The sequence below is a fragment of the Brachyhypopomus gauderio genome, unplaced genomic scaffold, assembly GCF_052324685.1.
Source record: "Brachyhypopomus gauderio isolate BG-103 unplaced genomic scaffold, BGAUD_0.2 sc107, whole genome shotgun sequence".
Classification (NCBI taxonomy): domain Eukaryota; kingdom Metazoa; phylum Chordata; class Actinopteri; order Gymnotiformes; family Hypopomidae; genus Brachyhypopomus; species Brachyhypopomus gauderio.
In genome coordinates, this window is record NW_027506928.1 from 453620 (window position 1) to 480297 (window position 26678).

The following is a 26678-nucleotide window of genomic DNA, read 5'->3' on the forward strand; positions in this document are numbered from 1 at the left end:
CAACATCACTCCGTGCAACAGCATTAACTTACTCCAAGACCATCAGATTCCTGGTAGTCCAGCAGGAACTGTTCACCTTTCCTTCACAAGTCTGGGGTGGCAGAGTCAGTGACCAAGCGAACACCAGATCATCTATTGGTCTTTTGGAAGATGGTGATGAAGTTCTGGCTGATGGGGTCAGTTTCCCCACTACAGGAGCCCAGCTGCTCATTTCAGAAGTTGAGGACGACCCCAGTGTTCAGACTGGAGGAGACTACAGTATGTCCAGGCAGATGAGAAGAATGAGGATCCATGATGAAAGAGTAACTGGACATCTTAAAACTATCACATATTGCACCAGACACGTCCTGTTAGCTCAGTAAAGGAAGAGACAAAAATACAGTTGCAACTATTGATAAAATATTAGTTGGATGCTCTGATTTATGTAGCTTGGATAAGGCATTAGCTCAATAAGATTGTTGAAACACAAACTCTTTGGAACATATCTTTTATTAAAGCCAACTGTCAAAAGCACTTAATTATAAAGCTTGTAATATTTAAATGTACATTTATGTGGAATGTGTGGTTTTCTTAAAATGTGGGTTACTGACCACAGTGCTAGGCAGCTGATCTGAACATAGCCTCTGAAGCGCCCTCTAGTGGTGAATGTGAAATAAGGCCTTCATAACGTTATTACCTAAAACAAGCATGCTTCAGGTTTACAGTGTAGACATTGGTTTTACATAGAGAATACATAGGCCTACACAGTTTTTGTACATATGGAACATATGTAAAAGAAAATGTAAAATAACATCTGAACCCCTGAAGATTCATCCCAGTAATGGTTAGAGAATAGTCCCCATCCTAACACACCCACATACACACAGAATTAAAGAAAATGAAAAAATGACTAAATAAAGCATTTAATAAAAAGCTACATTTGTAGAAACAATCACAGTCTCTCAGAACTGAAACAGAAGCAGATGGGTGCCAGATCACTGTGAACAGAAGCACTGCTGGCCACTAGGGGGCCCTTCATAATACAGACTATACCAGGGATACTCAAATAGAAATGATGGCGGGCCACATTTTATTTTTTCAATCACTGAAGGGGACGGTTACGAACGTAAACGGGGGTGGCGAACGTGAACTGTAGACGGGGAGTGGCGAACGCATTTGGGCGTCTGCTACGTGTTTGTTGTTGCAATCCCCGGCAGCGTCTTGAGATCGCGGTGCGCGATTTCAAAATAAGAGCGGATAGCGCGATTGAAAAAAAAAGATTCCTAAAAAAAAAACACTTTTCAAAACAGCTCGCGGGCCAGGGCCGCTATTTGAGTATGGGGGGACTATACTGTTTATTTACGTACACGTTATAGTATTGAAACATGACCAAGATAAGCTGAAAAAAGGGGAGGAGTCAGAGACCCAAACAGGAAGTGGTTACTATAGGAACCATGGTGGGGGAATCCATTTGTCCTCATGCTGAAGAGAGAAACACAAAACACAGAAGATCAGCAAACATGAGAGTTTACAGTGCATCCGCAAAGCATTCACATCGCTTCACTTTTTCCACATTTTGTTACGTTACAGCCTTATTGCAAATTGTATTAAATTAATCTCTTTCCTCAAAATTCTACACAAAATACCCCATTATGATCACGTGAAAAAAGTTTTCTTGAGAGTTTTGAAAATTTATTTAAAATAAAAAACTAATAAATCACATTTGCGTAAGTATTCACAGCCTTCGCCATGAAGCTCAGAATTGAGCTCAGGTGCATCCTGTTTCCACTGATCATCTTTAAGATGTTTCTACAGTTTAAATGGAGTCCACCTGTGGTAAATCCAGTTGATCCAGCACTGCTCATCACGAGGCCAATACCATCCCTACAGTCACGCATGGTGGTGGCAGCATCACGCTATGGGGATGTTTTTCAGCAGCAGGATCTGGCAGACTAGTCAGGATGGAGGGAAAGATGAATGCAGCAATGTACAGAGACATCCTGGATGAAAACCTGCTCCAGAGCGATCTTGACCTCAGACTGGGGCGACGGTTCATTTCTCAGCAGGACAATGACCCAAAGCACACAGCCAAGATATCAAAGGAGTGGCTTCAGGACCACTCTGTGAATGTCCTGGAGTGGACCAGCCAGAGCCCAGACTTGAATCTGATCAAACATCTCTGGAGAGATCTGAAAATGTCAGTGCACAGACATCTCCTGTCCAACCTGATGGAGCTTCAGAGGTCAAAGAGGAATGGGCAAAACTGCCTAAAGACAGGTGTGCCAAGCTTGTGTCATCATATTCAAAAAGACTTGAGGCTGTAGTTGCTGCCAAAGGTGGTTATACAAAGTATTAAGCAAAGGCTGTGAATATTTATTGTTTTGCCTCTTGTAAGTTGTGTTGAGCTGCAATTTTTTGTACGCTATTTCAGAGCTCCCTCTTGTGGACGATTGGCATTACTGTTTCATTAACTTTGTAAAAAAATAAATCATTTAAGACGGCCGTACGCAATGTCGAGCCATTCGTGTGTCGAATGGTCCAAGGGTCTGTGGGACCCATTTTTAAAAAATCAGCTTAAAAAAATTCTACATTTTTTTTTTTTTCAAACTGAGATTCATTGGTCCTTGGCTCATTTTCCGTGAGCAACATAAATCAGAAAATATTTTCAATGACCCCCCATACACCCCCCTTCACATTTGTATTACATACAGGGGCCAGGGTCCACTGGGCCCTGGGCTACTCAAAGTTGGCAATCAACATTGGGTTGGGTAGTTGATAGTCGTCTGTATGACTTTAAAGGATATACAAACAAAGGACAGAGGTGTTTGGCATGCAAAGGTGGGCAACCATCAACACTTTTGATGGTTGTCACATCAGGGGTTGATTGCATATTGTCAGACAGCAGAAGAAGAATCTCTATAGAGACAAAGAGGTGAGATCTGAAAGAAGCATCTTTTCTCTCAGCCCTCATTATCCCTCCCTCCTCTCTGGACCTGTGTGTGTGTGTGTGTGTGTGTGTGTGTGTGTGTGATGCTATAAATGCTAAAAATGCTATAAAAGATGGCAAAGCTATTCTCAGTTCAGACTGCCTTACAGCTGAAATTGGAAGAGACAGAGGATTTTAATGGTGATTCAGAAGAAGAAATTTCAGGATCACATTTCTGAAATATCAGAGTCTGATACTGATAATGAAAAGGAGGATGAGCAGCAGCCAGCTCCGTTAGCACCAGCCCGTGAGCAGCTAGCCATAGGACCAGCCTGTCAGCCAGCATGATTTATGATTCATTTCCTTATTGTGTTACATTTTAATAAAAAAGTAACTAATAAATAAATAAGAGAGCAAACTAATATAACATATGTATTGTTTATTTTACTTGCAATTGGGCTGAATCTGCTGATTATTTTAACAAAAATTGCAAAGGATCCACCACACCCAGCTGGACACCCTGGATGAAGACAAAGCCTGGACTTTATCAGGGTTAATGTTGAACTCCACACATTGTAGCCTTGGACGAGATTGGTCCGTAAGTATCAGAATATGACAAAATTGTGATTTTATTTTTGTTTGTGTAAAAAAATATGTGCATTTGAGTTGATCTTGATTTGTTATTGTATGGTCTACAGCAGGGGTACTCAACTGGCGGACCGCGGTCCGGATCCAGACCCGAACGCAGTCCTGTCCAGACCCAATCTCATTCCTGATTAACTGGATACGGACCAAAAAAAAAAACGAAGCATTTATTTCAGGGCTATTGAAAAAACACTCCGTCACGAGTGTTACGTTCGCCACCCCCGCTCAACAACTTACGTTCAACCCCACCCCACCCCCGCACCGGACCTCAGGTCAGAGGTATCTGCCAAAATTGGACCGCGGACAAATTTAGTTGAGTACCCCTGGTCTACAGTTAACATGTAACATGTAATTTTTTTTTCTTAGTTTTACGACGGCATAAAGAGGGCAATGGTTAGATACCATTCTACAAATAAATCAACACAAAAAGAAAAAAGCTTGATTATTTGAAGCGTCGTTAACTCGCTGTCTAACTGGTGAAATTAGATAACTCAGAGCGAGGGCAGCACACTTATGTAAATATGATTTCTTCAAAAATATTTTTTCAAAACTCTCAAGAAAACTTTTTTCACATGGTCATAATAGGGTATTTTGTGTAGAATTTTGAGGAAAGAGATTAATTTAATACAATTTGGTATAAGGCTGTAACGTAACAAAATGTGGAAAAAGTGACGCACTGTGAATACTTTCCGGATGCACTGTAAATATCCACCCAGTACAGAATCTACACCAGTATGAGTGTAAATATCCACCCAGTACAGAATCTACACCAGTATGAGTTTAAATATTCACCCAGTACAGAATCTACACCAGTATGAGTGTAAATATCCACCCAGTACAGAATCTACACCAGTATGAGTTTAAATATCCACCCAGTACAGAATTTACACCAGTATGAGTTTAAATATCCACCCAGTACAGAATTTACACCAGTACGAGTTTAAATATCCACCCAGTACAGAATTTACACCAGTACGAGTTTATATATCCACCCAGTACAGAATCTACACCAGTATGAGTTTATATATCCACCCAGTACAGAATCTACACCAGTATGAGTTTATATATCCACCCAGTACAGAATCTACACCAGTATGAGTTTATATATCCACCCAGTACATAATCTACACCAGTATGAGTTTAAATATCCACCCAGTACAGAATCTACACCAGTATGAGTTTAAATATCCACCCAGTACAGAATCTACACCAGTATGAGTTTAAATATCCACCCAGTACAGAATCTACACCAGTATGAGTTTAAATATCCAACCAGTACAGAATCTACACCAGTACGAGTTTAAATATCCACTCAGTACAGAATCTACACCAGTCATGTTTCATATATGACTCAATATTTTGTACTTGGACAATATCTGCTTCATTAACTGGATACCACACACACACACACACACACACACACACACACACACACACACACACACACCATTTTGATCCACTGTTTGTGTTGGGGTTTGGTACTCAAAGAATTGATTTTGCACCTTTTTCTTCCTAATGGCCTGTGTCTGTACACTGCTCAAAAAAATATAGGGAACACTTGGTGTTACATTGTGTTGTTTAATTCAACCACACTTCTGTGAAACCAACCTGTTCAGCTAGGAAGCAACATTCATTCTGAATCAATTTCACCTGCTGTTGTGCAAATGGAATAGACAACAGGTAGAAATGAGAGGCAATTAGCAAGATTGCCCCCCCTATAAAGGAGTGGTTCTGCAGGTGGTGACCAAGGTTTGCTGTGTCTGTCAGCACAGTGTCCAGAGCGTGGAGGCGCTACCAGGAGACAGGCCAGTACACCAGGAGACGTGGAGGGGGACGTAGGAGGGCAACAACCCAGCAGCAGGACCACTAACTTCTCCTTTGTGTGAGGAGGAACAGGAGGAGCAGTGCCAGAGCCCTGCAAAATGACCTCCAGCAGGCCACTAATATCCATGTTTCTGCTCACTGTCAGAAACAGACACCATGAGGGTGGTAAGAGGGCCCGATGTCCACAAGTGGGACTTGTGTTTACGGCCCAACACCAAGATTGGCAGATTCACTAATGGCGCCCTTTGCTCTTCACGGATGAGAGCAGGTTCACACTGAGCACATGTGACAGACGTGACAGAGTCTGGAGACGTTCTGTATGTCAGTAATGGTGTGGGGATGCATTTCTTTGGAGGGCCGCACAGACCTCCATGTGCTCACCAGAGGTAGCCTGACTGCCATTAGGTCACTCAAGTTTGCTGACAGTGCAGTGGATGGATGCCATTGTCTCAGAATGCCCCCAAGCCTATGTTACCTTCTGGTTCTGCCTTTTTAGCTAGGCTGTAATAATTTAACTAAATGCCGGAGTTGCTGCCACACTCCAGAAATGTGTTTAATTTCACCTGTCCTGTATATGTCCTCATACAGAGCTAATTTTCCCTGTTTTATTTTCTCCACATGGCTGCCCGCCTGCTCGAGGAAAATGAGATGAGGAGACCCAAGCGATCCATCCAGTGCCAGCCACCTACTGCCTGACCGGATGAGCCTACACCATGATAGACATTATTACATCTTTTCCTTTTCTTTATTTTTATCTGTCTAAATTGTTGTTGTTGTTGTCATGGTGACCGGTGTCAGCCAGAGGAGGATGGGTTCCCCCCCCTGAGTCTTGGTTCCTCTCAAGGTTTCTTCCTCATGCAAAAAAAAACTAGGGAGTTTTTCCTTGCCACTGTCGCCTTTGGCTTGCTCACTGGGGGCTAGGATTCGGCACTTGTAAAGCTGCTTTGTGACAACAACTGTTGTAAAAAGCGCTATATAAATAAAATTTGATTGATTGATTGATTGAGATGAGATCCTCAGACCCCTTGTGAGACCATAAGCTGGTGCGGTTGGCCCTGGGTTCCTCCTAATGCAGGACAATGCTAGACCTCATGTGGCTGGAGTGTGTCAGCAGTTCCTGCAAGATGAAGGCATTGAAGCTATGGACTGGCCCGCCTATTCCCCAGACCTGAATCCGATCTGGGACATCATGTCTCGCTCCATCCACCAACGTCACATTGCACCACAGACTGTCCAGGAGTTGGCGGATGCTTTAGTCCAGGTCTGGGAGGAGATCCCTCAGGAGACCATCCGCCACCTCATCAGGAGCATGCCCAGGCGTTGTAGGGATGTCATACAGGCACGTGGAGGCCACACACAATACTGAGCCTCATTTTGACTAGTTTTAAGGACATTACATCAAAGTTGGATCAGCCTGTAGTGTGTTTTTCCACTTTAATTTTGTGTGGGGCTCCAAATCCAGGCCTCCATTGGTTAATAAATTTGATTTCCATTGATGATTTTTGTGTGATTTTGTTGTCAGCACATTCAACTTTGTACAGAACAAAGTATTCAATGAGAATATTTCATTCATTCAGATCTAGGATGTGTTATTTGAGTATTCCCTTTATTTTTTTGAGCAGTGTATATTTGTAAAGCGCTTTGTGACAACATGTGTTGTGAAAAGCGCTATACAAATATACACTGGATTTACAAGTTTAACAATACTATGGGTCCAAATCCCTAGTGAGCAAGCCAAAGGCGACAGTGGCAAGGAAAAACTCCCTATGATGGTGGGGAATAGGAAGAAACCTTGGGAGGACCAAGACTCAAAAGGGAACCCATCCTCCATTGTGCGGCCCGTTAACACACAAATTACACAAAAACAAATTATACAGACGAATACACAAGTTACAAACAAATGACACAATCAGGCTAAGTATAAGGTAACTAGAATGAAAGTTCTTGGTGTTGATATTGTCAATGTAAATGTCTTGTGATGAACGCCAGGTTTTCATTCCGTGTCGGAGCGATGATACTGGTATTGTAGGCTCCAACTGCAGTGTTACTCCCCAAGTGAACCTCGGAGAAGAAAGATATGTGATGTGGTAAATATGTAAAAGATTATTCAAAGGCCAAACTAAACAGATAAGTCTTTAATCAAGTTTTAAACATTGAGACTGTGTCTGAGTCCCGAATAAAGGCAGGAAGATTATTCCACAGTTGTGGAGCTTTAAAAGAAAAGGCTCTTCCACCTGCTGTGATCTTTTTGATCCTAGGAACAGTTAATAACCCTGCGTCCTGTGAACGAAGTGAACGTGCTGGGTTGTAATGATCAATAAGTTCACTAAGATACTCTGGAGCTAAGCCATGCAGCGTTTTATATGTTAATAAAAGTATCTAACTGGCAGCCAATGTAATGACGATAGTACGGGACTAATGTGATCAAATTTTAAAGTTTTCGTTAAAACTCGCGCTGCTGCGTTCTGAACCAGCTGGAGTTTGTTTATCGATTTACCAGAACATCCAGCTAGAAGACTATTGCAATAATCTAGGCGAGAGGATATGAATGCATGGATTAGTTTTTCCGCATCACTAGTATTTAATATGTTTCTAATTTTAGCAATGCTGCGTAAGTGAAAGAACGCTACTCTACTTATATTATTAATGTGTGAATCGAATGAGAGATCTGGGTCTATTGTGACACCTAAGTTCTTTACCTCTGCGCTGGGGGTTATAGTAAAGGAATGTAGATTCAATGCTACATTACGTATCTTGTCTCTCGCTGCCCTAGACCCAACTATTATTAGCTCTGTTTTATCTGGATTTAGTGCTAGAAAGTTACACGCCATCCAATGTTTTCTCTTCTACACACTTCTCGATTTTACTGTTTACACCTAAATCATCGGGTTTAGCCGATAAATATAGTTGGGTGTCGTCTGCGTAGAAGTGGAAACTGATGTCATGCTTATGCATAATCTCGCCTAAGGGTAACATGTAAAGTGTAAATAGAAGTGGTCCTAGGACTGTCCCTTTTGGGACACCATATTTAACCTGCACAGATTTAGATGTTTTATTATTAACACTTACACATTGGAAGCGGTCGGTCAGATATGATCTAAACCAGGAGAGTGCAACTCCTTTAATACCTACCGTGTTTTCTAGTCGATCCATCAAAATGTTGTGGTCTACAGTATCAAAAGCTGCGCTAAGATCTAACAGTATAAGGAACGAGATGAGCCCATTATCGGACGATATTAGTAAATCATTCACTACCCTGAGTAAAGCTGTTTCAGTGCTGTGGTTCGGTCTAAATCCTGATTGGAACTTTTCATGGATACTATTTGATTGGAGATAATGGTTTAACTGATTGTAAACTGCTTTTTCTAGAATTTTAGAGATAAATGGGAGATTAGAAATTGGTCTATAGTTGGCTAGAATCTGCGGATCGAGATTCTGTTTTTTAATCAAGGGTCTAATTACGGCGCATTTTAATTGTTTGGGCACATATCCTAGGTTAAGGGAACAGTTAATCATATTAAGTAAGGGCCCTGCAATAGCTGGGAGTAGGTCTTTGAATAGACGGGTTGGAACTGGGTCGAATATAAATGATGTCGGCTTAGACGAATTAATTAGTGTTGTGAGCTCTTTTTGAGATATAGGATCAAAGCCATTTAGCTCAGTAATATTTTCGGATGCGTAGTTACTAATACCTATACAACTGGGGTTGGAGTGGAGGTTAAGCTGTGATGTATTATGACTCTGTAGTCAGATAATATCTATTTTATTACTAAAAAAGTTAAAAAATTCATCACTAGTGTGTGTAAGTGCCGTATTAGAACTAGTGTCATTAATATTTCTGGTTAGTTTTGATACAGTCGCGAAGAGAAATCTAGGGTTATTTTTGTTGTTTTCTATTAGTGTCGAATAATATGAGGCTCTAGCTTTTATTAGGGCATGTTTATATTTGACTACGGCGTCTTTCCATGTGATTCTAAACACTTCTAGTGAGGTGGATCTCCATTTGCGCTCCGCTGCTCGAGCTGCCTGTTTTAGAAGACGAGTGTGGTTGTCATACCATGGTGCAAGCTTTTTCTCCCTAATTAATTTAGTTTTAACTGGAGCAACACTGTCTAAGGCAGGGGTACTCAACTGGCGGACCGCGGTCCGGATCCGGACCCGAACGCAGTCCTGTCCGGACCCAATCTCATTCCTGATTAACTGGATACGGACTAAAACAAAACCGTAGCATTTATTTCAGGACTATTGAAAAAACACTCCGTCACGAGTGTTACGTTTGCCACCCCCGCTCAACAACTTACGTTCGCCACCCCCGCTCAACAACAAGTCTGCCTGGTTGACGCTTCGCGAGCGGCGCGAGGGTCCGCGCGGCGAAAATGACGTAATCGCTGTGGCTCCGCGTGTGCGCGAGTGCCTCGCGCGCTGTCGGTTCGCGAGGTCGTGCACCTCTCGAATTTTGTAACTTCGCGCCGCGCTTCAGCGCAATGAACAAAGTCACGTTTTCAGGGTTCATACACCTTTATAAGGTGGAATTCAAGCACTTGTACGCCACTTTCAAGGTTCATTTCAATATTTCCCAGCATGTTAAACATAATTAAGTAAAAAAAACGCCCAATCTTCACGTCTTCACGTTCTCTCATGTTTCGTCCTGGAATTACAAGAGGCTCTTAGGCCTATTTGTTAACCTAATACAAGAGAACTATTCAGTCAGACAGATATTTGTTGTGAAACCAAGTAGTTACAATTTCAAGCATTTTAAAGTACTTTAACCTAAATTCCAGCACTTTTCAAACCTGAAACATATAGCAACATTAAAGTTGGTCAGGTAAATGTTCATTTTCCTGTTTTGAGGGGTGTTTCTACCACATATCGTTTCGGACAAAACGCCTATCGTTTAGGACAAAACGCTCGCGAAAGTATAAACGCCTCCACCGTTCGCCCCCCCCCCCCCCCCCCCCCCCGCTCAACAACTTACGTTCGCCACCCCCGCCGCACCGGACCTCAGGTCACAGGTATCTGCCAAAACTGGACCGCGGACAAATTTAGTTGAGTACGCCTGGTCTAAGGTATTGCTGAGTGTGGAATAAAACTGTTGTGTTGCCTGTTCTAATTCATTGGGCTGCAGTGGCATAGTGCTCGGTAGCTCTGGTAGTATGTTTATAAATGTAGCTACGGTGTAGGATTTGATGGTGCGTGTGGTTTTTATATGGCGCATCTGATGCAAATCGTATAAAGCTATTTCATATATCAGTAGGGAATTATCTGAAATGGCGTCATTTTGGGGGATAATTGCCAAATGTTCTATGTTTAATCTGTAAGTACGTATTAAGTCTAAGGTATGTTTACAGCGGTGAGTAGGTCCTGTCACATTTTGGGCTATACCTACTGAGTCTAGGATGGAATCGAACGTGGTTTTCAGTGGTTCTGATTTATTTTCATAATGAATGTTGAAATCACCCACAATTACAAATCTTTCAATTGTTAGGACTAATTCCAAAAGAAACTCAGCAAATTCCTTAAGAAATTCTGAGTAAGGACCCGGTGGTCGATAGATGGTCACTAGTTTAAGCTTTGTTTTATTGCCTATGAGATTATTGCCTATTTCACCTATCAAGGCTTCGAATGAGTTAATAGAGGTGGTTGGTTTTACAGTAAAACTTATATCTGTGTCATATATTGTGGCTACTCCACCTCCACGCCCTGTGATACGGGGCCGATGTACATAACTGTATCCAGGAGGAGCTGCTTCATTAAAACTTACATATTCGTCTACTCTAGCCCATGTCTCTGTTAAACAGAGTGCATTTAGTCTGTTATCTGATATTATTTTGTTTACTATCACAGCTTTTGATGCAAGCGATCTAATGTTTAGAAGTCCTAGCCTTAGCTTAATATTGCTGCTCACTTCATGTTGATTATTTAATTTAATTTTAATTAGATTTTTAAAACATATCGCCCTGTTATTCCTATATCTGCCATGGTTAACAGACACAGTCTCAATGGTTTGGTAGGTAGGAAAGTAAGTTCTACTTAGCGAATGGCCGTTGGAAACCGTTTTTTTCATTTTTGGGTGATGTTGTCCTTAACCGTCTATCTGTTTGTTGTCAGTTGTATGTATCGGCACCGTTATTTTGTTGTTTTTGTTGTTTTGTTGTGTTAGCGCTTGCTAACAACTGTCCGGTCGCTGCTACTCCGTTGCCGTTAGAAACGCAGAGCCGTTGCGCTGCCTTACCGGTGCACTGCTGAAGTTCCGCTCGGTTTCGACTGTAGTTAAAAATAAACTTTCGGTTTTGTTCTCGGAAGATGCTCTGGTGTTTCTTCTATCCTTTTATCACCTCGATAAATTATATTTCAAATTTCTCTAGGTGAAAATCTCCTTCTCCCGTACGTTCTCCTCCACAGCGCGGGGTCTTGCACCCTCACACGCCGCGATCCAATCACCATCACTCCATGATCACTCCACAATCATCCATCAACATCCACCTCCATCATAACACCATCTCCATCATATCAGCATCCACCTCCATCATATCAACACCCACCTCCATCATATCAACATCCACCTCCATCATATCACCATCCACCTCCACCATATCAACATCCACCTCCATCATATCAACATCCACCTCCATCATAACACCATCTCCATCATATCAACATCCACCTCCTCCACCATCATGTCACCACCCACCTCCATCAGATCACCACTATCTCCTGTTCAGTCTGTTGTTAAATTTGTCAGTGGTATTTCTCCATTAGCCTCCTCAGCCCCTCCAGGAGTGTTAGTGGGTGCTGGTTTGAAAACAGCAGACATTGTTAGCACTGAATCTGCAGATACAGACTAATCTTTGTCTGCAGTCTTGCTAAAAATATATATATATAAAATCTGGGTCACTAAAAAGTGGTTAAAGTGAAAGTAACCATATAAGTAAATATAAGTAAAAAAGTTAATTTACACTTATTCTATTCCACAAATATGAGTTCTATTCTATGAGCACATTTGTTCTTTGGGATCATCAGTGTGAACCACCACCAGACACCAATGAAACAACCACCAAATGAACGTTTGCAGTCGGTCATGTGGTGTTTACAGAAGAATTATTTTATTAATCCTAATTAGACTCAATTAGGTACCTTTACATCATTAATATTAATGGGGCGGGGTTCACGTTAGGGGTGGGATTTTGTCTGTGGTTATCTAGGGAGTGATGGAAGCTGTCTGTCTGGTGTTTATGTATTGGTAATAGAGCATTAATCTGTTTAAATATTCTTGAATTTATGGCGTAGACATGGTGGGGTTTATGTTAGTCTATGTTAGTTTTGTTTGTTTTGGCCTCAGTTGACTCAAGAGCTACAACTCCTCTTGTATTATAAACACAAAAAAAGATAAAATCACTCACATTTCTAACCAGAGCATTTCTGTACAGTTGAACCCAGACCGGATCATAACGCTGTATTAATTTTCTTGATTAATTAAAATCATGCCTCAGATATCACAGAGGAACTCTCATGATCAGAACACACAACAACGGTGGTGAAGAAAGCACAACAGTGTCTCTTCTTTGTCACGTAGGGCTACGCCCCCTCTCCTAGCTGTCACGTAGGGCTACGCCCCCTCTCCTAGCTGTCACGTAGGGCTACGCCCCCTCTCCTAGCTGTCACTCCGGTGTCCCTGTTCCCTAGTGTCTGTGTTGTTCCTTGCTCGGTTATCCCGCCCTGCTTGTCTGTTGCCCTGGTTTCCCTCTGTCTGCCACGCCCATGTCGTCATTGTCTTCATCTGTAGCTAGTTCAGTCCTGCGTATTTAAACCCCCTTTTATTTTTCCTCTGTGTCGGTGATTGTGTTCCTGTATTCATTCAAGTGTGATCCTGATTCTGTGTTCCCTGTTTTGTGAGTACTTCTTGGTTTCGCTGCCCAGTTGCTCTGTGTGTTTCAGTTTCCTGGTTGTTTCGTTTGTTCTGCGTTCTACCCGTGTTTGATTTCAAGTGTATCGTTCTGTCATGCCTCTCCATGTTTCATGTTCAGACTCCTTAACTGATTTGACCTCCGCCTTCTTATTTGACCCTGAGTTTGGAATTCCCTTTAATAAATCTCGCTCTCCTCAGCGTTTGTGTCCGCCTCCTCACTCCACAGCATACGCTGCGTTATACGTGCTTAAATGCCACTCAGTTCAGTTTAAAATGTGTAGTACGCTGCGTTACATTCTTACTAAAATGGCTAAAGAAGTTTGGCATGAACCCCTGGATAATCAACATTTTACACATGCACTAGGCTTGTCACGATACTAAGAATTACAACTTCGATATGATACTTAAAAAAATATTGAAATTCGATACCATTTTCGATACCAAAGTCAGATACGGTGCTAATTTCCGTTTTAAAGCCTTTTTATTTTTTTTATAAACAAACAAATGAATGTTGCTTTGTGTTTGAAAATGCTTGAAATTGTAACTTCATTTCACAACAAATATCTGTCTGACTGAACAGTTCTTTTGTGTTAACAAATACGAGCATCTTGTAATTCCAGGATGAAACATGAGAGACCGTGAAGACATTACGATTGGGCGTTTTGAAAATAAACAACCATTAAATAATGTGATAAAAAAGCGAATAATTTCGAGTATATGTATAAATATTTAACTTATCCCAACAAACATGCGACGTCAGAAAGACGTTAAAATCAAGTCTGTATCACGTTGGTCAGTCCAGACCCATTTTTGCATGTCTGGTGGACGTTCAAAACTGGTTCAAAATCTGACAGTGTGACTAGGACCTTAACCTTTTAACTTAACATGAATGTCTATGACGAGTTTTCTATCTGAACGTCTGACTAGGACCTTTATTGGATGTCAGGACGTGCAAAAACTGCAACTGAACGGCAGTAATAGACGTTTAAAAGACGTCGCTAAAACTTTCATTCTGGCTTTTCAGTGGACGTCTTTTGAACGTCTGACAAAGTGTCTTTGCTCGTGCTGAGAAATATTGAAATGGACCTTGAAAGTGACATACAAGTGTTTGAATTCCACAAGGTGTATGAACCCTGCAAACATGACTTTGTTCATCGCGCTGAAGCGCGGCGCACGCGAGGTCGTGCACCTCTCGAATTTTGTAACTTCGCGCGCGCCGCGCCTCAGCGCAATGAACAAAGTCATGTTTGCAGGGTTCAATTCAAGCGCTTGTACCAATATTTCCCAGCACGTTAAACTTAATTAAGTTAAATATTTATACATATACTCGAAATGATTAAAAATATTGCGCTTTTAATTAGGGATGCACCGAAAATTCGGCCACCGAAAATTTTCGGCCGAAATGGCTTAAATTTGCATTTTAGGTTTTCGGCCGAAATACTTTCATCACCGAAACAACATGGCTGAAACGATGTGTTGTGATGACGCAAGCAAAAATCGCCACCTGCACGTGCTTATTTGGATTTAAAAAAAGTTTCAAAAGCAAAAAAGTTTCAGTGATGCAGAAAGCAAAAAAGTTTCAGTGATGGCGCCAAGGCAAAGGACATTACACCAAAAATTATGGAACTCGTTGCCTTAGACGATCAGCCGTTCTCTGTCGTAGAGGATGTGGGATTTTAATAGAGCACATTGAGCCCCGTTATGTTTTGCCGAGCAGACGACATTTCTCAGAAGCGTGTTTACCTGAGCTGTTTAATGTTGTTGCAACTCACGTCACGTTTTTATGAGAGAATTTATATTTATCTTTCAGGCCAGTCAGTTATAATAAAATTTAACTCGTATAAAATACATAGATATGGATCGGAGGTAAATAAACTAGATTTTTTTTCTCGCCGTGTGAAATCGGAGGTGTGGCGTGTGAGCGTGTGAAGACAGTCAAATGCGTGTGTCACACGCTCAATGCGTGAGACTTGAGAGACCTGCTAATAATTGGCATAATGTATTTCGGTGTTTCGGTTTTCGGCCTTGGTTTCCTCATTTTCGGTTTTCGGTTTCGGCTAAGAATTTTCATTTCGGTGCATCCCTACTTTTAATCACATTATTTAATGGTTGTTTATTTTCAAAACGCCCAATCTTAATTTCTTCACGTGTTTCGTCCTGGAATTACAAGAGTTAACGTAATAACGTAACGTGCATTTTTCTTAACGTCTTCACGTTCTCATGTTTCATCCTGGAATTACAAGAGGCTCGTATTTGTTAATGTAATACAAGAAAAATGTCCAGTCAGACAGATATTTGTTGTGAAACGAAGTAGTTACAATTTCAACATTTTCAAGTACTTTAGCCTAAATTGCAGCACTTTTCAAACCTGAAACACACTGAAACACAAAGCAGCATTAAAATTCGTCAGGTAAGTGTTCATTCCCCTGTTTTGAGGGGTGTTTCTTTTATACTACCACATATAGTTTCGGACAACACTGCAAAGCGGAAAGTTTAAACGCCTCCACCGCTCGCGGAGGTTCGCGCGGAGTCAAGCGCTATGGTCACTCAACCAGGCTTTAGCGCCCTTCGTTGAAATGTTCCAAAAGCACCGCTTGCAAACTGGCTTGTTCATATCCTTCAGTTTTCCATCTGTATCTGCTTCGAATCCAACAGCACTGCGTTTGCTTTAGCTGCCATATTAACATTACAAACTGTCCTGTGCATTACGGCAGCTTGGGTGGGTCAAACGAAAGCGCATTTTATGTAAAAAGAATCGATACTTAAGGGAAACGAGTATTGTACCGTTTCAGAATGTTCAGTATCGATACGTATCGATATATCGATTTTTTTGACAACACTAACATGCACTGTGCATTTTGACTGGCATTTTGACAGGTGTACCTCTCTGTGATGACTGTAGTGCAGGTGTATCTCTCTGTGATGACTGTAGTGCAGGTGTAGCTCTCTGTGATGACTGTAGTGCAGGTGTAGCTCTCTGTGATGACTGTAATGCAGGTGTATCTCTCTGTGATAACTGTAGTGCAGGTGTATGTCTCTTTGTGATGACTGTAGTGCAGGTGTACCTCTCTTTGTGATGACTGCAGTGCAGGTTTAACTCTGTGATGACTGTAGTGTAGGTGTAGCTCTCTGTGATGACTGTAGTGCAGGTGTAGCTCTCTGTGATGACTGTAGTGCAGGTTTACCTCTCTTTGAGAGTCGTCTGTAACATTTCCATCCAACTATGCACACTATAAGTATAATAAGGGAAATGGTACTGTATTTCCAAATGTTGTATGACTGACCTGGAAACAAACAAAAACACTCAAATTAATTTCCATCTCTACAGTCATGCATGTCTAAGTAGGAGAAAAACAATGTTAAATACCATCTTAAGAGAGGCACATCATAAGAGAGTATGCTCTATGTAATACCAGAATCACTCTGGTGTTATCACTGATGTTACACCAGCCTCACTCTGGTGTTATTAGTGATGTCCATCCATCCATTTTCATCCTCTTATCCGGGTCCAGGTCGCAGGGGCAGTAGCATAATCAAAGAGGCCCAGGTTCCCCTCTCCCCAGCCACCTCTTCTAGCCCTTCTGGGGGGACAACCAGGCCTTCTCAGTACATCCGAGAGATATAATCTCTCCAAAGTGACCTGGTTCTGCCCCGGGGTCTCCTCCCTATAGAGTCGCCCAGGTGGCATCCGGACCATATGCCCGAACCACCTCAACTGGCTCCTCTCTACGTGGAGGAGCAGCCGTTTGTATTCGCGATCTTATTCTTTCGGTCACTACCCACAGCTCATGACCACAGGTAAGAGTCAGAACGCAGATTGACCAGTAAATCTACTGGCGAGATTTTTGCCTTTTGGCTCACCTTCACAACTGTCCAGTACAGCATCTATAACACTGCAGCTGCAGCACTGATCTGCCTGTCAATCTCTCGTTCCATCCTTCCCTCACTCGTGAACAAGAACCTGAGATACTTAAACTCCTCCACTTGAAGCTAGGACTCATTCCAGACCCAAAGAGGGCACTTCACCCTTGTCCGACTGAGTACCATGGTCTCAGTTTTAGAGGTGCTGATTCTCATCCCATCCGTCTCACACTCTGCTGTAAACTGATCCAGCGAGACCTGCAGGTCCTGGCCTGATGATGCCAACAGGACCACATCATCCGCAAAAAGGAGACGCGGAATCCTGAGGCCCCCAAACCAAACCCCCTCCACCACTTGGCTATGCTGAGAAATTCTGTCCATAAAAGTTATGAACAGAATCTGTGACAAAGGGCAGCCCTGGCGGAGTCCAACTCCCACCGGGAACCAGTCTGACTTACTGCCGGTCATGTGATACCGGATAGCCCGTAGCAGTGGGCCTGGTACCCTGTACTCCCAAAGCACTCCCTAGAGGAATCCCCAGCAGCATCGGGCCAAGACCTACAGCTCTCTCTGGATCAGTTTGCAGCCGAGTGCGAGACGGCCGGGATGAAAATCAGCACCTCTAAAACTGAGACCATGGTTCTCGGTTGGACAAGGGTTGCGTGCCCTCTCTGGGTCAGGAGTGAGTCCTCAAGTGGAGAAGTTCAACAAGTATATCAGGTCCTTGTACACGAGTGAGGGGAGGATGGAACGAGAGATTGACAGGCAGATTGGTGCTGGGGCTGCAGTGTTGCAGACCTTTGTGGTGAAGAGAGAGCTGAGCCAAAAGGCAAAGCTCTCGATTTACTGGTCAATCTAGGTTCCGACTCTTACCTATGGTCATGAGCTCTGGGTAGTGACCAAAAGAATGAGTTTTTTCCGGAGGGTGTCCAGGCTAATTGGATGTTCTAAACAGTCCATAAAGAAGCTACAACTTGTACAAAATGATGCAGCTAGAGTCCTAACTAAGGCTGGAAAATTCAATCATATTAGTCCCACTCTCGCGCTATTACACTGGCTTCCAATTAAATATCAAATTGAATTTAAAATTCTTATGTTAACCTATAAGGCGTTGAATGGTCTTGCCCAACAATATCTGAGTGAACTCATTGCTTTCTACAACCCATCTCGCCCCTTTGCGCTCCCAAAATGCTGGATTTCTCTTAATTCCAAAAATTTGTAAGACTACAGCCGGAGGCAGAGCTTTCTCCTTTAAAGCCCCTCAATTATGGAATCTTTAGGGCCTTCCAGCTCCAATCCGAGATTCTGACACAGTTCCAATCTTTAAATCTAGACTTAAGACTCACCTATTTAATCAAGCCTACAGTTCATATTTCTCTTGTAAATTGTGGGGCTCGGGGGCCCCCAGACACTGAGATTTCTGGTAATATGAGATGTTTATGCTGTCATGGCGTCACTCTAGTTGTGACAATGACTTGAATGGAAAGCAATGTCTCAGTGAGCCCTCATGACTGTGGTCACCTCTGAACCCCTCCCTTTAGTTATGCTGCTCTAGATTAGCCTGCCGGAGCCACATGCTAATCACTGGCACATGAGCTATGTACATTTATATCAATGATGGTTTAAATTGATGTCCACACACTCAGTTTGTATTGTCTATCTTTTTGCATGCTTCTAACCAAGACGATTGCATGCAAGCACCTACAAGCACCTGGTAGATGGTCTGGCTTGCCGGTGGATGTACTGATGCCAGGGTTGGATGTGCCATTTCCACAAGAGAACGTGCTGAGGCTAGCTCCTACCTGAGGCTCACCATCTACACCGAAGGGACTGTGACTACTTGGCCAGGGAACAAGGACCTTAACTTTATCTGTAGAACCATCCTGCGCACCACGGACTTGTGCTAACGGGCCGCCCAATGGAGGATGGGTTCCCTTTTGAGTCTTGGTCCTCCCAAGGTTTCTTCCTAATCCCCACCATCATAGGGAGTTTTTCCTTGCCACTGTCACCTTTGGCTTGCTTATTAGGGATCTGGACACATACGATTGTAAAGCTGCTTTGTGCCAACATGTGTTGTGAAAAGCGCTATATAAATAAAATTGACTAGACTTAACTATACTCCTGGAGCATCCCCCAGAAGAATCCCAGATGAACACGGTCGAATGTCTTCTCCAAATACACAAAACACATGTGGACTGGTTGAGCAAACTCCCATGCACCCTTTAGGACCCTGGCAAGGGTGAAAAGCTGGTCCAGTGTTCCATGACCAGGACAGAACCCACATTAAATCTCCTGTAACTGAGACTCGACTATCGACCGGACTCTCTTCTCCAGAACCCCTGCATATACCTTATCAGGGAGGCTGAGGAGTTGTGCCTTACTGCAAATTGGTCCTTGGTGATGGGTCAGACAAAGAGTGATCCAAAAGCCCATAAGGAATCTAGAAATAACAGGACACAAACTCCCTCTCCCAGATCAGGGTTACCAGGGCCTCCCTCTGGAACCTGGCCTGGGAGAGAGACTAGTTGGCGAGTGCCTGGTGGCCGGGTTTCTACCCATGAGGCCCGGCCCAGCACAGCCCAAAGGAGACATGTGGGTTCACTCTCCCATGGGCCCACCACCTGTGGGAGAGGTAGTACTAGGGGTTTGGTGCAATGTGGATTGGGCGGTGGCCGAAGGCGGGTCCTTGGCGTACTGAACCCTGGTTACTGAGGCTGGCTCATTAGTGATGTAATACCAGCATCACTCTGGTACCATTAGTGATGTAATACCAGCCTCATTCTGGTGTCATTAGTGAGAACAGATCAGTTGTGTTTATGTCTTCTTACTAGGGATGGGGAGATTCACAGATTCACATCGGTGAATCGGCACACGTATGCGATTCGACTGCACTGGTAGATTCAACGTGCATTGGGTTTAATTTGCGGGCGAATTTACGGTGCATCGACTCTAGCCTTTTTGCATCGGCAAATACCATGGTTAAATCGGGTGTTTTTGTATTCTAACGTATTTACAGAGGCAACATACTTTTTATTTTTATTGATTTCTTTTTTTTTCTCGAGGCAACATAAATGCATCATTGTGTCCTCAGGTACTGACGAAAACACGCAGACATACACAACAAAGATGGAGGGAAACGAATTAGCAACGACAAATATATTTAATGCACCAAAAAAGACACACAAATCAAACGTGTGGCAATATTTCGGGTTTTTTAAGCGAGGTGGTCAACTTGACAAGACGCACGCAATCTGCAAACAATGCCGTGGGGCTATCAAATACGTTAGTAGCACAACGAACCTGGCGACACACATGAAAAGACGGCACGGTGTGGACATCTCTGTGGCCGCTACCCCCTCGTAAGTCTAGCAGACAGTAGTGTTGCAGATCATAATTTTCACTATGTTAATACATTACTTTTAAAAACTGTTCATCTTATGTTTTAAACGTTTTGTATAAATATAGATGGAGAAAATAACTGAATAATTCACTTGAATAAATTAATGCTCTGTCTGAATATACTGAATTATGCATTTTTTTATATTATGTATTGGTTTTTCTCCATTAAAAACAACCAGGGGTGAGTTTCCCGAAACGTTCTTAGCGCTAAGTACTTCTTTTTTTTTTTCTTTTTTATTAAATGGCCTACCTCCACCCCCCCCATCTTTGGAGGACAACTTTGTTTTTATGTACAGTTCAAATGACAATTATAACAATTATAACAATATGCAAAGTGATAATTATTGGGGTTAGGTGGACCAAGAAAAGAGGGGGAGAGAAAGAGTAAAAAGGGAAAAGACTGAAGGGCAGGAAAAATAAATAAATAAATAATAATTATTATTATACAGGGTAAATACAGAGATTCTTAAGTTGAATTTATTACCTTTTTAATACCTACAAAATATTTTTTAATATCAGCATGACTTAAAGCGGCGACTGAAGTGGCCTCTTGGTTGTTGCTAACCACTGGCCTAAACCAGTCTTTAAACAGGAATGAAAATAGGTCAGGGGTTAAAAAGGTGAGAAGACAGGTGATGGCATGGGGATACGGCGATTACCATTATGCAAGGGTGTGTAGGAGCGGGTTTGGCATGGGGATGACGACACATCAAATCAAATCACAATCAAATCAAAGCCCACCCTATCCTCTAAAATATTTATATAAACTGATTCCACTGTAGGTAAGGTAGTTAATCACTGTATGTATAGTGACATAGAACATTTGTGGAATTACGGTAAATTGCAAATAATAAACAAAATACAACATGATACTGTTGTCCACAAACTTTAAATAAATTGTGCATGCAATGTATGGATTATATTCAGATATAACCAAAAAACTTCACTCTGCCTCAGAGGATGAAACATGGACAAATCTGCCCCCTAAGCGTCACAGAAGCATTCTTAACGCTGATTTGATCCCTCATTACAAAGCTGCAGCGGTTCTGCTTTGATTTGAGTGGTTTTTATTGGTCTAAAGTGGGGTAGTGACTTTGAATGACAGGTTTTACAACCTCTCCCCCGGCGAGGTGCGAAAGGGAGGGGGAGAGGGTGAACCAATAAGCCCACGGACAAGCTGGAGCTTCAGAAGTGATTGAAAGCTGTTCTAACCAATAGTTTACTTCCTTCCAAAGCTAACCAGCCCTCATATGACATGATTGGTCAAGTATATTTTTAAATTGAGCCCTCGGAAACTGGCGCTTCATTTCCAATTTCGGCCGCTAGCATAGCAACATAAGCTAACCCTTTGCTAACCTAAGCTAAGCTCCCCAGAACACACTGTTCAGCGAAACTGAAGCAGCCATGGATTATTTTGTTCGTTTTTATGCGGATTGTGGATACTTTTGAACATAAACGGATTACTTTGTGTGGAATATATGGGCAATTTTCGGAATTTTCGCCCACCCGGAAGTGAGACGGTACACCGGCTACGACGCGATTCTACGTACTGTGAGTAACAATGGATAATTTTTCATAAGCGATATTGTACAAAATATATATTCTAATACTAAACATTAACTAAGCGTTAGATTATAAACAGTTTTAGAGCGTTTGAGTGCTGCAGCACTCTGTATCGTGTCGGATGCTACCGGAGTTGGCTACGGTAACCTAGCTTATGCTGTCGGACTATATTGGACATAAATATGATATCATAACGTTCATATTTGGACATGGAATTTATTCATTGGAATTTTCTGGTCTTTCTGTAATATGTGCAACGTTGTTGTTTGAAATGGCTCATCGGTTTTGTGTATGGAATTTGTTAGCATGTTAGCTTGGTTGACTAAGAGTGTGTACCGGGTGTGGCACATACTTGGCACATTTGGACAGAGTGTGGTGAACTGGACATTCCTTGGAACAAAGTGGAATAACTTTGCAATGCTTGCATGGATTTGCTTCATTTTTTCTGTGTTGTTAGAAAAGACCCTAGCGAAACTTTTTGCAATTTCCAATAAGAGATTTGAATAACTATGTGAATATACATTCCAGTCATGTTCAAGTTCAAGTCAAAATTTTTGACATTCCTGGCATTTTAGCATTTGTAATAGAGGCTCTAAAATAAACCAAATTATGTGAATATGATATTGAAGTGAATCAGTATGTTCCCCCAACTGTCTACTTCAGTTTGAGCCATGAATGATAATTTTCCTATATGTACAACTTGAGATATCTAGTGTTGAAGTGTACTAGTACCATTCGCTCAAAGATGGCTGCCAACCAGCGTCAAGCATCAAAGGCTAGTAAGTCTGCAGCATAAGGGGACAAGACTAACATTAATGTTGGACAGTAAGGCTGTGTCCCAAACAGCACACTCTGGAACAATACATACTGCACTACAGAAAACACTTCAAACCACGGTGTCCTTTTATTTATTCGTTTTATTTATTATATTTTATTTTTTACACATTAAGTGTAGTAGCAGTCTGCAGTTTGGGACGTGGCCAGAGAGTAATGTAACTTTACGTTTCAGAGAGCTTTCTGACAAGCGTTAATATAAACGTTAGCTAACCCAAACCCTCCTAGTCTGTTACCATAACAGCACATTACAATAAAGCTATTTTATTGTCATATATATAGTTATATGGTTGGCTATTCATTGCTCTTATCACTGACCTCGCGTTTAACGCTGGCGCAAACTACCCGCCGCTGCAGCGAGGCGAGAGCTCGGGTCAGTGACGCTATGAGTGCGGGATATTTCTGAACAGGCATCTCAACACAAGCCTTAAGAAAGCGAAAGACCCAGAGAGCGCCTGACAAGTTGCTGTAACAACAAACACAGCGCTGCCAAACTGCGCTTTTAGATTTAAAAAGTTTTTTAACAGTTTCTGCTTTTTCTGTGTTTGAATTTTTGGGTGGGACAAATCTACCTGTTTCTGATATTGGGTGGCCAACTGTGCCATTGAAATAGCCGATTTCGGAAGTGCTCTGTTTGCTTATTAAGTCAATATGATAATTAAAATATATATATATAGATGTAAATCTCCCGAACCCTCGCACCACAAAAAAAAACTCCTCGGATCTAACCGATTCGCGTAGGTCACCCTTTTTAACTTCAAAACGGTGAATTTCGCAGACAGGTGACAGATTCTCATGCCTGTTTAAATCCCATAGAGTTTCGCCAACAGGTTTGGCGGCAAACCAGCCGGTATTTAGCATATATGTAATGCTGCAGGCCGGAGCCCCGGTGGACGTGAGAAATGTGTCAAAAAATAAAAATAAAAAAATACTGGTCTTCAAACTTTGGATTTGGATTATGTCACGGGTTTTGCGTTGGTGCACTTTATTCATTAACTCCTACATTTTCAATGAGACTGTGTGATCGTGTCCTTTTACTTGCGCTCCATTGCTGGTCACATCTGAACTTAATTTCTACAATGGTTTTAATATTCAAAGGATCTACAGCAGGGGTCGGCAACCTATGGCACGCGGGCCACCGTTGGCACGCCGAGGCATAATCACTGGCACGCGACACGCTGGACCAGCATCAGCAAAAAAATTAATAATACAAAATAGAGCACGATCCTCCAATCGAAATCGCTCCTCAACGCTCTGGTCGGCGGAGGCGTTTATACTTTGCGATCGATCGTGATATAATACTTAATTTGTGTCCATTTACACCTCCCCTCCGCTAACAATTTACACTCGCCACATATATATATGATGTACAAATGATGCAATACGTGCAATAAAGGAAAAAAAAACATTAAAATGCCATTCCAGAATAACAAATGAGAAGTATTTTAAACTTTGATTTAAAAATGTCTAAAGTCATGGCTCTTCTAATGTTTTTATTCAGCTACTTTTGTACAAGAATGGCATATACTTCTGTTTAAAGAGCTTCTCCGTGCAGTTTCCGCCTTCTTTTGGCAGATCTGTTAAGATGATTGGCTGCATTAAAAAATGATTGACAGCTAACTCTGGCTGATAATTGGCTTAATAAAAATTGATTGACAACGAAAGTCTAGTATCTGATTGGCTGCAGTCGAAAATGATTGACACATGCTCCGCCCTTTACCCACGCCCACCGGAGCTCCGGCCTGCAGCATTACCCTTCTCGTATTTAGGTGACTGGCGCGTGTGCGGACAAACATCAGGTCATGTCACGTGATATCACTGCTAGCGACATGTAAATAAATCTAATTTAATTAATTTTAGGAGAAAGGCCTGCACTTAACACAAATTCAAAAACGTTTAGGCAGTTGGATGAGCGTTCGAAAATTTAATACCTCATCAGATGAAGCTTAATACTTTTTAATGGCCTTAATTTTGGCCAACTGAATTTACTACCTTTTAATACTTTTTACAACCCCGCGGACACCCTTTTATATATAAAGAAAATAAACCCCAAAAAAATAAACCCAACCAGCTCGAATGACCACAGCAAAGTAAAGCAGAAAGTGTACCAAAGACATTTAGCACAAATGACATGATGTATGTGTGAGTGTGTGTTTATGTGTAACCTAGTTGTGCAACATAGAATAAATTTACGGAATGTACTTACCAGCAAGTTTAGAAAGCTGTGACAACATTCCCACTAGGGCTGCACGATTAATCGTATTTTTATCGTTATCGGGATGTGAAGTTTCACGATAAACACATCAAAAGAGCCACGATAACTCCTTGAATAACAGCAAACTCAAATTGCGTTATCCTCGTCCAGCAATAGAGGGAGCTATTCGCGCTGCAGACTATGATCACGTGACGTAAGTAGGCAAGAGGCAGAGTGATGCAGAGTTGCCAGGTTCGCGGTTTTCACGCCAAATTGGGCTTGTTTGAAAATCCAGCCGCGGGTAAAAATTCTGGGGCCGCAGGGTGCGGTTTTTTGGGCTACTTTTGAGTTGGGCTACTGCGCAAGTTACAAGTCAACACTAAGAATCGATCGCGATATAATACTTAATTTGTCTCCATTTCACACTCGCAACCCCCACCCCGCCGACAACTCGCAGATTTTGTGCGGAAAACTTTTGTAGGACCTGGCAACCCTGGAGTGGGGTGAACACGCTCATCAGACACGCGATTTGGTTTAAGCCTGGTTTACACTTGATGCGGCGCGAGGGTCCGGGAGGCGAAAATAATGTAATCGCGGTGGCTTCGCCCGTGTGCAATTGCCTCGCGCGCTGTCGATTCACGAGGTCGTGCACCTCTCGAATTTTGTAAGTTCGCGCGCGCCGCGTCTCGACGCAATGAGAACAGTCATGTTTGCAGGGTTCATACACCTATACAAGGTGGAATTCAAGCACTTGTACGTCACTTTCAAGGTCCATTTCAATAATTCCCAGCACGTTATTGAATTAAATATATATACATATACTCTAAATGATTCGAAATAATTCGCTTTTTTATCACATTATTTAATGTTATTATTTATTTAAAGTTCGCGCGCGCCGCGTCTCGGCGCAATGAGAACAGTCATGTTTGCAGGGTTCATACACCTATACAAGGTGGAATTCAAGCACTTGTATGTCACTTTCAAGGTCCATTTCAATAATTCCCAGCACGTTATTGAATAAAATATTTATACATATACTCTAAATGATTCGAAATAATTCGCTTTTTTATCACATTATTTAATGTTATTATTTATTTAAAGTTCTCGCGCGCCGCGTCTCGGCGCAATGAGAACAGTCATGTTTGCAGGGTTCATACACCTATACAAGGTGGAATTCAAGCACTTGTACGTCACTTTAAAGGTCCATTTCAATAATTCCCAGCACGTTATTGAATTAAATATGTATACATATACTCTAAATGATTCGAAATAATTCGCTTTTTTATCACATTATTTAATGGATATTTATTTTCAAAACGCCCAATCTTAACGTCTTCACGTTCTCTCATGTTTCGTCCTGGAATTACAAGAGGCTCATATATGTTAACGTAATACAAGAGAATTGTTCAGTCAGACAGATATTTGTTGTGAAACGAAGTAGTTACAATTTCAAGCCTTTTCAAATACTTTAGCCTAAATTCCAGCACTTTTCAAACCTGAAACACAAAGCAACATTAAAATTGGTCAGGTAAAAGTTCATTCCCCTG

General features: G+C 42.0%; 1 protein-coding gene across 1 annotated transcript in view; it reads right to left on the bottom strand.

Annotated features, from left to right (window-relative positions):
- Positions 1 to 479: 479 nt before the first annotated feature.
- The window catches only part of LOC143497362 (butyrophilin-like protein 10), a 47681-nt gene continuing 21482 nt past the window's right edge, over positions 480 to 26678 (bottom strand). Inside the window, exons 7-8 of the mRNA XM_076993270.1 lie at positions 16466 to 16564; positions 480 to 1461 (exon numbers count right to left, since the gene is read on the bottom strand). Of these exons, the coding sequence (XP_076849385.1) occupies positions 1457 to 1461; positions 16466 to 16564 (104 nt within the window). The 3' untranslated portion in view covers positions 480 to 1456. The remainder of the gene's footprint in view (positions 1462 to 16465; positions 16565 to 26678) is intronic.